Below are 12,500 nucleotides of genomic sequence, written 5' to 3'. Positions count from 1 at the left end.
TGGAAAAGAGGTTGGGTTATGAACAGGTTTGGTGGCATGGGTATGTTTAAGGGTGGGTTAAGGTGTAAGGGATGGTCAACAGTGTATTTACAAATGTGATTACAAAAGTTAATTACAGATGTAATTACATACATGTATTTAATTAAGCATAAGTACACAATAAATACATGTAGTTACACAATAAGTACATTATAACAAACTATTAATTACTGTGTAAGTACATATTAGTTAAAGCCACTTAATATAAAGTGGGATCATTTTTTTTTAACAGATTAGCATTCATTTAAGATGGTAATATATGACTTTTAAAAGTAACTTTATCCAACATTGGCAAAATCATGGTCTTAAAGTTCCATAAATATAATATAATGTTGACATACTGTACATACTCACCTTTACGTTTAGGATCTTCCTTCAGCATGAAGCCATAGCCATCGGCTCTCTTGATCATGTCTGCAATGCGCGGTTTATGCGGGAGGTGTTTGACTGTGGCATGAGAAACACCTGGTTGAATGTTTTTGCTCTTGAAATATCTGTCAGCTTCTTCATCCACCAGCAGAAGCATTAATCTGTCACTCGCTGCTTTCACCTATAATAACAAAAGAAAAGTGGGGGACAGTAACTAATATTTATACTTCACTACTGTACTTATGTACATTTTTTAAATATTTGTACTCTATTGGAGTATTTCTTTTTTCTTTAAGGAGACATTTTACTTTACAACTTTGCAAAATATTGTACCAATTTTATTCCATTAATTGTAAGTGAAACATTTCACTGATTCAGATGATCCAGTTAGAGCCAGTCTCGAGTAAACGATTCAAATGATTCAGTTAGAGCTAATCTACAGTTAACCATTCACTGATTCAAATGAACCAATAAGAACGAGTCTCGAGTAAACGATTCACTGATTCAAACGATACAGTAAGAGCAAGTAAACATTCAACCATTCCATGATTCAAATTAACCAGTCAGAGCCAGTCTTGAGTAAACGATTCACTAATTCAAATTAAACAATCAGAACGAGTCTCAGGTAACCAATTCAATGATTCACATGATCCAGTTAAAGTGAGTCTATATTCAACTATTCACTGATTCAAATGAACCAGTAAGAGCCAGTTTAAAGTAAACGATTCACTCATTCAAATGATCCAGTCAGAACGAGTCTCAAATGAGAAATTTTCTAATGTTCATGATCCAGTCAGAAAGAATCTTAAATTAACAACTTACAGATTCAAATAATACTGTCCGAATAGGCCTCAAGTTAATTATTCAGTGATTCAAATGAATTAGTCAATGCCAGTCTCAGGTAAATGATTCACTGATTCAAGTAATCCAGTCAGAACGAGTCCCAAATGATCAATTTACTGATTTACATGAACCAGTCAGAACAGAAGGAGTCTAAAGTAAATAAAAAAACTTAAATAATTTTGCCAGAATGAGTCTCAAGGTAACAATTTACTGATTCAAATGAACAAGTCAAAACCCTTCTCAAAGTAACAAATTACTGATTCAAATTATCTGGCCAGAATGAATCTCAAGTTATCGATTCACTGATTCGATTATATGCAGTCAGAGCAAGTCTCAAGGTAACAATTAATTGGAAAAAGCACTGTAGCCCCTGGATTGAAGACAATTTTTATGAACAACAGATCAGGTTTTTAAAAGACTGACTAGATGTTGTGGAACAAAGCCTTATAAGTTAGCAAAAATATAGTATGTAGACAGGATTTATATCATTTCACAAAAAATGTCATTCTACTTACCTTTTGCACGATCTGATCATGTACGAGATGCTCAACATTTTCACTGTTGATCTCCACTAGGCGATCACCGAGCTTCACACCTGCCTGATCTGCCACTCCTCCTGACACCACGTCTACCATGAATATGCCATGAGCCCCTGCGGGAAAAACAAAAGAAAAAACTTTTCTTCAAACACATACCGATTCTTGGTCTCTTATGTCATCAGAAATATTTCAACAATCAAATTATTGGTTGATTCAACCAAAACAATTCTAAGAAAATGAGCTCATGTTTAACTTTCGCAATATCAGAAGACCACTTGGTCACTGTTGACTTCACAGTGCACTAGAACACACTTAGGGTGCTCTCACACCTGTGAATCGATTCAGTTGTTCCGAAACAGGAATTGAAATTGTTACAATGTTGCTTGTTGTTCTTGATGCGGTTCGCTTTCACATGGCTAAAAACACGGCTTTCACAAGAGCTAAAACAAGTCACGTGTGAGTAAACTCTCATCTCATTGGTCAGAGTTTCACGGTTCATTTTGTAGAGTCCCGCTCATCTGTCAGAGGGGGTGGTGGTTTGGTGGCGTTTGACAAGGTGCGTGCGATGTGTCTAAAGAGCGAGGATGGATGCGGTGGGGAGGGGTAAGAAGGGTGCACGACGTATTTGAGGAGCGGGAAGGAAATGCGCAATTTACCAGAGATTATCACTCGTTTGCAGGCATCCGGGAGTCTCTGTGCATTTACGGGAGACTCCCGAAACTTCCAGGGGACTTGAGATGTCTGGAATGACCTACTCATAATTCTCTCTTCATATAGCCGTATGCCTATTACATATCCAACCCAGGCTCATTCCAATAACGTAGCCCCGCGGACATTTCTGGAGACCGCGATTTACGTGGCCGGAGGTACGTATGGCCACATTTCGTTTTTTTCGAACGAACGCTGCGGGGCGGTGTGACACTGCTCCTCTTCTTCACGCTCGCTCGCCGGCTGTGACGGCTTACCTCCATGTGCAGGGCTTTCCCGTCACAACTAGGAGGCCCGGAGAAGAAGCCGGCCGCAGCGACGACGACCGGGATCGAGTCCGGGAAGAGCGGTTCCAGAAATCAGGTAAGATGAAAAACAGAATCCAAAAAATAAAATCGTGGAGTTCGCAATGGGGCGAGAATGCGGCGAAACCCGAAATTGCAGTCAAAATCGGACGAGGGCTTTTGCTTTTTTTTTTTATATTTCTAGACAACTTTTGTAAATCATCATTTGGGACAGACGGTCGCTCGACAGTGGCCTCCGCCGACTTTTCGCATGAGAACAGCATGGGCGTGAACGCCGCAGCCCCCTCTCACGGATTCGCGAAAACAAAACCTGCATGGATACGTACCTCCTGGGACTATTTTCGCGGCCTCCAGAAATGTCCGCAGGGCTACGTTTCCACAATGAGCCTGGGTTGTACATATCAAAGGGCCCATTGGAATGAAGGATTTCAAAGGGTACAACAAATGAACATTCAGACCCCAATGATCGTTTGCACAAAAGTTATTTAGTCCTACAAACTGAATTCCATTATAAAGGGCTCATCCATTTGCCCTAATCCATTGGATGCACTGTAAGTGCTGTAAATAAGGGGATTAGGGCATAAGGATAAGCCCTTCTGAATGGAACACAGTTCTTAAATCAGTCTACTATGGATACAACAAAGCAGACATTGCTGTTAACCTTCTTTTAAAGTTGTATATTTAAGAGTGTCATTCTTGCAGTTGGAATTTAATATAATTACAAAGCTTGACATGCGTCGTGGTCAAAGAAAATCCACTTATTTGGTTTTAATCCTATTTAAATCAATTTTTACAGATTACGATTGTTCATTCAGAGTCTTCTTTATGAATGGTGTTCCACAGCGGTTGGTGTAGGATCCACTTTTGTTTGCTTATTTACTATGTTAACTGCATAACTGCAACTTTTAAAGAGATGATATTCAACAATGCCTTTTCCACAAAACTCGCCCCCCCTCTTAAAAAGATAGTTCTATCACAGGTCCATAGCCAGCTTATTAAAAGGAGAGGTTCTTTTTTCTCAAAAGGTTCAAACACAGGTTCAAACACTGCATTTTAGTGACATTTTAAGCAATTATTTGTGTTGGATTAGTTTGTCGGATGGTTAGGTAACACTTTAGAATAACTATCCGTTTTAACTACTTAATAGATTATTAATAAACTGTTAGTTAATGAGTTGTAAATTACTTGTTAAATAAAACTTAATAGTTTGTTAATTATTTATAACTGTGCCTTATTGATCTTATTCTAAAATGCAGATGTGCGCCTGTTTCGCGATTGTCTTAGAACTTCCGATTCAGTCGCCTATGGGAGAAATGACTAGGAATAATAAACAGCAGAAAACGGTCAAACTACTTGCTCTACAAACAAATGTTTGCATGACTATATAGACCAAGTAGAATAATATAATAAGAAAATATCAAATTGCAAACATCAAGCAGCGTAATGAGCAGTTTTTAACGTCAAAAAATGAATGTAAGTGAATGAGACCGGAAGTCTCAAGCCAAAAAGATTCAAATTTCAGCGCCCACTCGTCGGCGGAGAATAAGGTGAATAGAAGGCCAACAGATAACTTACAAGCTGTTAGTTAACAAGTTATGAATGACTTCTTAGCTGTATTTTAATGATTTATAATTACCCAATATATTAGTAATAGGCGAGGCAGTGGCGCAGTAGGTAGTGCTGTCGCCTCACAGCAAGAAGGTCGCTGAGTCGCTGGTTCGAACCTCGGCTCAGTTGGCGTTTCTGTGTGGAGTTTGCATGTTCTCCCTGCATTTGCGTGGGTTTCCTCCAGGTGCTCCGGTTTCCCCCACAGTCCAAAGACATGTGGTACAGGTGTATTGGGTAGGCTAAATTGCCCGTAGTGTATGAATGTATGAGTGTGTGTGTGAATATGTGTGTGGATGTTTCCCAGAGATGGGTTGTGGCTGGAAGGGCATCCGCTGCGTAAAAAATTGCTGGATAAGATGGCCGTTCATTCTGCTGTGGTGACCCCGGATTAATAAAAGGACTAAGCCAACAAGAGAATGAATGAATATTAGTAATAGATCATGATCAAGCTGTTGGTAAATTACTTACTAAAAACTTGTTAATGGTCTGTTAAAAGTTTATATATATTATTGGGAAGTTATTCTAAAGTTGCAACTATTCTTCATTTATTAACTTAGTAAATGAGGAACAGTTGCAACTTTAGAATAACGTCCCAATAACATATATAAGCTATTAACTAACTCTTAACTAATATATTAACTCACACTTTACAGATCAGTTGTTCGTATTTGTTAATCATCTAATAATACCAGTGAAACTTTGTAGAACAGCAAATGGATGGAGCAAGTTCAAGCCACAGAAATTTGATTTGATATTTTAAATAAAAAATGTTTGTACCTTAACTTTGTTCCACTCATGGGCTTTTCTTTGTGCTGTATTTTACCAAAGAAATTCCACAGATGAAATGTTGAACATTGTGTTTAATGTATAGAAACACACATACTGAACCATCACATGGCAGAACAGCAGCATACAACAGAATACAAACCCACAAGGTTTGGGCACTTTTTGTGCTAAACATGAAAACAAAATAAATAAAATTTCTGTTATTAAAAAAGTTCTATAAAATTTCACTTGCATTAGTAGATGGTAAACAGACTATAAACAACTGATTTGTAAAGTGTGAGTCAATATATTAGTTAAGTATCAGTTAATAGTTTATGTATGTTATTGGGACGTTATTCTAGTTGCAACTATTCCTCATCTGCCAACAGTTAATAAATGAAGAATAGTTGCAAATTTAAAATAACGTCCTAATAACATATATAAACTATTAGCTGATACTTAACAAGTCTTTAGTAAGTAATTTACCAACAGCTTGATCATGATCTATTACTAATTTACTAGGTAGTTATAAATCATTAAAATACAGTTAAGAAGCCATTTATAACCCATTAACTAACAGTTTATTAATGGACTATTAACTGGTTATAACGGATAGTTATTCTAAAGTGTTACCCTCACTGAAGCTAAGCAGGGCTGAGCCTGCATGGTCAGTACCTAGATAGGAGACCACATGTGAAAATAGGTTGCTGTTGGAAGTGGTGTTAGAGAGGCTAGCAGGAGGCGATCAACTTGTAGTCTGAAATTCCATGGAATGTCTCATGAAGAGTAGTGTAACCCCATTGTCCTGGCCAATTTCTGGCTCTATCACTGTCTCTTCACTCCCTCAATAGCTGGTGTTTGGTAGGCGCACTGGCGCCGTTGTCCTGTGGCTGCCATTGCATCATCCAAGCAGATGCTGCACACTGGTGGTGGTGTGGAGAGACCCCCCTCATGAGTGTGAAGCGCTTTGGGTGTACGGCCAAATACAATAAATGCGCTATATAATCACACATTACTTACTAAGTTAATACAGTTATATATATATATATATATATATATATATATATATATATATATATAATGTAGTGACATTAGAATTTAAGAAATATAAAAAAAAACTTATTTTTAAATGCCAATTTATTATCCTCCATCATAAACAGCAAACAAAAACAAAAATTAAATTGGTAATCGGTTAAAACTTGTTTTACATTAAAAACTGTAGCCTATATGCAAATAACAAACTGGCCAGCTCATTTCCCTGGTCAGAATTTGTCAATTTAAATAATACAAGCCTTCTTTTATTGGCTAATTTATTGGTTATTCTTCTTAAAGCCTTCTTCTATTTGTTATTTTCACAATTTATGATGTAAAAAATGGAGCAGATGAGCTCACATAGGGGCCATATTCTAGATTTTCTTAGTAGGGAGGTGGGTCTTTCAAATTGGAAATGGAAATGGAAAATTATGGGGAGAAATTTATGGGGAGAAAGGGATGTGGGACTGCAGCTTAAGAACTTGATTAGCTAGCCCAGGTGTATGATTGGGGTTGGAACTAAACTTTGCAGGACATCAGCCCTACAGGACAGGGTTTGGGCACCCGTGCCTTAGCAGAACAGGAACATTTAGGATTTTCTATTTTTGGCTTATGTAACCAAATGCTATAGTGTGCACCTGACTTACTTACGGTGTTCCACAGGGCTCAGTGTTGGGTCTCCTATTGTTTATCACATTTATTCAGCTGTACACTTTTTCACAAAATACTTAAGTTAGTGTTTGGTCGATGGTACCATTCATGTGACCATTTTTTAAAAGCTTTACACTAACAAAAGTAAAGTTTATTGGGGCTTTATTGAAAACTCTCTCTCTTTCAAAAGTCTTTCGCTGTGAAGCTACTTCATTTTGGCATTTAATTCAGCTGTGAGGACTGTCACTCATACATGCGCCACTGAACACATCACACCTCTTCCTTTTCAACTCCACTGGCTTCAAATTCAGTATCGCATTCATTATAAAGTCTTGCTGCTCATTTTTAAATATCTTCAATGTCTGGCTCCTCTTTATCTTTCATAGTTTTATTTTTTTTAAACCACATATTCTACTGTTTCCTAAGATCATGCTTTTCGGATTGACTAACTGTTCCAAAATTTTAATTAGGCCAAGAATTGTAGGTTGTTCAATACAAAACTTCACCATTCAAATTTCACAATTTAAAACTCAGATTAAAGCATTTTAGTTAAGTATGATTTGCTGTATGAAACTGTCTATATGCTGTAAATATGATAATAATAATAATAATAATAATAATAATAATAATAATAATAATAATAATAATAATAATAACAATAATAATAACAATAATAATATTAATAATAATAATTATTATTATTATTGTTATTATTATTATTATTATTATTATTATTATTATTATTATTATCATTATTATTGCTTTGGATAGAAATAAATTCATACTTTCTACAAATATTTTCTCAATTTTTGATATTTCTGTCATTAACAGAATTGGGCTAAAAATGTATAAATTAAATTAAATTAAATTAAATTAAATTAAATTAAATTAAATTAAATCATTTTCTTTTCGGCTTAGTCCCTTTATTTATCTGGGGTCACCACAGTGGAATGAACCGCCAACTTATTCAGCACGTTTTTACACAGAGGATGCCCTTACTGCACCACTGTGTTGCCCTAAATTAAATTAAATTGAATTAAATTAAATTATATTAAATTAAATTAAATTAAATTAAATTAAATTAAATTAAATTAAATTAAATTAAATTAAATTAAATTAAATTAGGTGATGCAGTGGCGCAGTAGGTAGTGCTGTCACCTCACAGCAAGAGGGTTGCTGGTTCAAGCCTTGGCTGCGTCAGTTGGCATTTCTGTATGGAGTTTGCATGTTCTCCCTGCTTTCGCGTGGGTTTTCTCCGGGTGCTCCGTTTTCCCCCACAATCCAAAGACAAGCGATACAGGTGAAATGGGTAGGCTAAATTGTCCGTAGTGTATAAGTGTGAATGAGTGTGTGCGGATGTTTCCCAGAGATGGGTTGCAGCTGGAAGGGCATCCGCTATGTGGAACATGTGCTGGATAAGTTGGCGACCCCGGATTAATAAAGGCATTAAGCCAAAAAGAAAATGAATGAAATGAAATTCTAATTTCCAAGACAGAATTTCAAATAACAACATTGTTACCGACACTTATTTTAATTTTGAGATAAGAAGTAGGACTTTTGGTCACAGAGAAGTATTATTGTGGACCAGATGTCAAGCTGTTGGCCAATAGACTGGTCATTGCATTGTTTTATTTATTTATTTATTTATTTGTTTATTGGCTTACCCTTGGTGGACTTTAAGGAGAAGCCAAATCCACTGCTGGATTTTTGCAGATAACACAGTTTGGCTTTAGCAGCTGGTGTAGACACTCCGTTCATGGTGGGCTGGCTTTGACCTGGCAAGGACTGAAGGTCGGCAAGATTCACATTGTTGGCTTTTGCTGTCTTATAGGCCTCTTCTCCAAGCACATGCAATGTGACGCTCATGCCACTGTTCCTCACCAAATCTGCAACCTGACCCAAAAATTATAATAAAAAAGTGTCAGGTCATGAAACCCTGACCAAATGAAACACATTTTCTGGAGATGTTAACATTCATTCGTCCAGTTTTAAAAGTTGAAGTTGAAGACTTTATGTGATTTTATACATTATGTGGTAATTCAAAGTGATGATTGGCTGTCAGGATTGTAGAGTACACATATAGGTCATCAGATTTTTGGATTCTCCACATTTATTCAGGAGAAAGAGCTGGCTTAATAAATGAGATGTAATGTTGTTATTATGCATAAGAAATGCATATTATTCCCTGATGTAATGGTTTTAAACAAACGTAAAACATAAAACTGTTGTTGTTTTTTCAGCTAACGCATACATTTAACCATTCACTTTACTTAAGGTTCACGAAACCCTCAGGTATTTATTTATTTATTTTTGAGATCTTAACAGATTTGTGTGTGTTGATCATCAGTTAAGACAATGTTAGCACATTTTAGCTTTAATTGTGGGGAAAACTGGATAATTTTGAGCTTTTGTCAGCTAATTTTAGCCTCCGGTTTTAAAATATTTTTGAGGCAAGAACTGCAAGATGATGTGTCGGTTTCTTATTATTGTTTATAGCAGAGTTTTCTTATCCTATAAGTAGAGCCGGCTTCTTAATTATTCATGACTACGCATGCTTTTTGAAGGCAAGGCAGACCTGCCAGTGCCAAGCTGTGAGATCCTATGTTGATGATTGAGTGAGACAATGTCCATGGCACACAGTATTTAGCTGTTCATAAAGGGTCGTATGTGTTTGTTTCCATGATCCATGGGGTTTGTTGCATGTTTTTTCCCCACAATGCTGTCAGGGCCGAAACAGCAAAGCCGTTAGTGTGCAGCAAGCATTTTTGTCGGGAGAGCAGTACGAGAATTGGACAATGGTGGATGTTGTCTTTTATCAGGAGTTTATTAACATTTAGATACATCGCTGTGTTGCTGTGTTCGCCCAAATCCTCCAGATTACCAGCAGGGCTAAAGATTAAAATAGACAGGGCAAGAGACCTGCTGCACTGAGTCTGCATTCAGACCCGGGGATTGAGGGAGAAGTCCTCATTTATAGTGTTTATATGAACACGATTATCTTTATAATGACATAAATTTTGGTTATAATAATAATAATAATTATTTGTTACATTTATATAGCGCTTTTCTGGGCACTCAAAGCGCTTTACACAATGGGGGGGGAATCTCCTCATCCACCACCAGTGTGCAGCATCCACCTGGATGACGCGACGGCAGCCATTTTGCGCCAGACCGCACACCACACACCAGCTGATTGGTGGAGAGGAGACAAAGTGATGATATGCCAATCACGATATGGGGAGGGTTAGGAGGCCATGATGGACAGAGGCCAGTGGGCAGATTTGGCCAGGATGCCGGGGTTAAACCCCTACTCTTTTTCGAAGGACATCCTGGGATTTTTAACGACCACAGAGAGTGGGGCTCTCGGTTTAACGTCTCATCCGAAAGACGGCGCTCACTGAGCAGTATAGAGTCCCCGTCACTATACTGGGGCATTAGGACCCACACAGACCGCAGGTTGGGCGCCCCCTGCTGGCCTCACTAACACCACTTCCGGCAGCAACCTAGCTTTCCCAAGTGGTCTCCCATCCAGGTACTGACCGGGCGCAGCCCTGCTTAGCTTCTGTGGGCGACCATGTGAGAGTTGCAGAGAGCTAGCTGCCGGCTTATCTGTATATAAAATTACAAATGACAAATGTAGCAGGGCTTAAGTTACTGTTTATTTCTTTTTATTTTAACTTTGTAAACTATAAAATCATGCGTCTCACAGTTTGTGTCTCATTTTGTGAGCCAACTGACAACCCAACGGTTGTTCACTCCCCTCCTTCTCCCCTGCTCTGCTGGCCACGCCCACTCCTGCTCTTTGCTCGCGGAGCTCCACGCCCATTATGATGCATCTTTTGAAAAAATTCTGAGGTAGACCTGAACCAAAAGTTGGGGGTGTCATGGCTCTTTAATCTATATTGTATTTAAATTAAAACTATTTATTTATTTAAATACTGTATATTTCTCTTCTGTGTGGGAAGGGTTATTCATGGAACTCACCCCAAGCACTGTTATTAGTTGTCAAATCTCTATTATTATTATTATTATTTATATATACATACATTACATATACACTGTTATTCTTTAGGTGAACAATTAATCCATGCAAGTCAAATTGACTGGAAAAATAACGTAGACTTTAAGGCACAAGGGTCAAGTGCTGAAAGAAGAAATGGATTGCATAAAAAGTGGACTTCATTAAAGGCATTGGCTGGCTTGCTTGGAACTTGTGGAGCTGCCCTCGATGAATTTGCTCTTCAGTGTTTAGACTTTCAGCAGTGAAAATTAAACCACACTGAGCTGAACTAAACTGAACTTCAGCTCTTAAACTGGACTGACACATTTTCAACTTACTAGAACATCTATGTTGAGCTGCTTTGACACAATCTACTCTATAAAAGCGCTAGAGAAATAAAGATGAATTGAATTTAATGGAATTAAGAAGAGACTGGAGAGATAGTGCCCCTGCCGTAAAATGCAATCCCCCTAAAAATGTGCATATATTAACTTATATATATATATATATATTCATCGAGTGCAGCTCCACAAGTTCCAAGCAAGCCAGCCAATGCGTTTAATGAAGTCCACTTTTTATTCTATCCATTTCTTCTTTTAGCACTTGACCCTTGTGCCTTAAAGTCTACGTGAATTTTTCCAGTCAATTAACATGCATGGATTAATTGTTCACCTAAAGTGTGCACTGTGTTAAACATTACAAACTTTGGGAATCCTTTCCAAAACAGAGGTGTGAAAATACACTGCAGAAACAGGAAAGTTTGTGACATTTTAACCAAAAACATATTTAATTTACAATAAAAAATTGTCAAACCTGAGTGTGCTCAAGATTATCCACAAATGTGTTATTGACTCTCAGTATCCGGTCTCCATCCTTCAGACCAGCCAGTTCTGCAGCACCACCCATCTCCAGCGCTCGGATCAGGTGACCCTCCTCGCCGTGCTCCACGCGAAGGTAGAAGCCATAACCCTGGCTCTCTCGCTTGGTCAAACTGATGATACGCGGCTTTGGCCCAGCCATTTTTCCTATCAGGAAAGGATTTCAAAAGTAAGAGATCCAGAAACAACATTCCATGTCTGAAAGTATTTTCCCCAGCAATTGACTAAGATTGCAACACAAACACACTGAAACTATGCTGAATATCTGAGGTACTTTTATTTTTATAATTTGATTTTGTAGACTGGTTTGCATAAACTCACTGCATTTTCCCCTTCATGGTATACAGTTGAAGTCAGAATTATTAACCCTCCTGAATTATTATCCCCCTGTTTATTTTTCCCCCAATTTCTGTTTAACGTAGAGAAGATTTTTTCAACACATTTCTAAACATAATAGTTTTACTTACTCATTTCTAATAACTGATTTATTTTATCTTTGTCATGATGACAGTAAATATTAATTTACCAGATATTTTTCAAGACACTTCTATACAGCTTAAAGTGACATTTAAAGGCTTAACTAGGTTAATTAGGTTAACTAGGCAGGTTTAAGGTAATTAGGCAAGTTATTGTACAATGATGGTTTGTACTGTAGATTATCAAAAAAAAAAAAAAAGCTTAAAGGGGCTAATAATTTTGACCTTAAAATGGTGTTAAAAAAATAAAAAACTGCTTTTATTACATCGCAAAAGGTCTAGCACAA

At 37.3% G+C, this 12,500-nt stretch overlaps 1 protein-coding gene and 1 long non-coding RNA gene across 4 annotated transcripts in view; both read right to left on the bottom strand.

Moving 5' to 3' along the window:
- LOC147842240 (uncharacterized) overlaps positions 1 to 12,500 on the bottom strand; it is a 1,176,585-nt gene that overhangs the window by 784,176 nt on the left and 379,909 nt on the right. The window lies entirely within an intron of this gene.
- The window catches only part of pdzk1 (PDZ domain containing 1), a 32,301-nt gene that overhangs the window by 13,825 nt on the left and 5,976 nt on the right, over positions 1 to 12,500 (bottom strand). For all 3 annotated transcript variants that reach the window (XR_015498746.1, NM_001128670.3, XM_087266018.1), the window contains 4 exon segments: positions 11,673 to 11,884; positions 8,524 to 8,752; positions 1,767 to 1,903; positions 394 to 589 (listed from right to left, as the gene is read on the bottom strand). Coding sequence is in view for 2 of the 3 variants with exons in the window: in NM_001128670.3 (NP_001122142.3) it covers positions 394 to 589; positions 1,767 to 1,903; positions 8,524 to 8,752; positions 11,673 to 11,879 (769 nt within the window). In the remaining variant the exon portion in view is untranslated.

This window comes from Danio rerio, chromosome 9, assembly GCF_052040795.2.
Source record: "Danio rerio strain M-AB ecotype USA chromosome 9, GRCz13ab, whole genome shotgun sequence".
Lineage (NCBI taxonomy): Eukaryota > Metazoa > Chordata > Actinopteri > Cypriniformes > Danionidae > Danio > Danio rerio.
The sequence above is the reverse complement of the archived record's forward strand: the minus strand, read 5'-3'. Positions and strand labels throughout refer to the sequence as shown.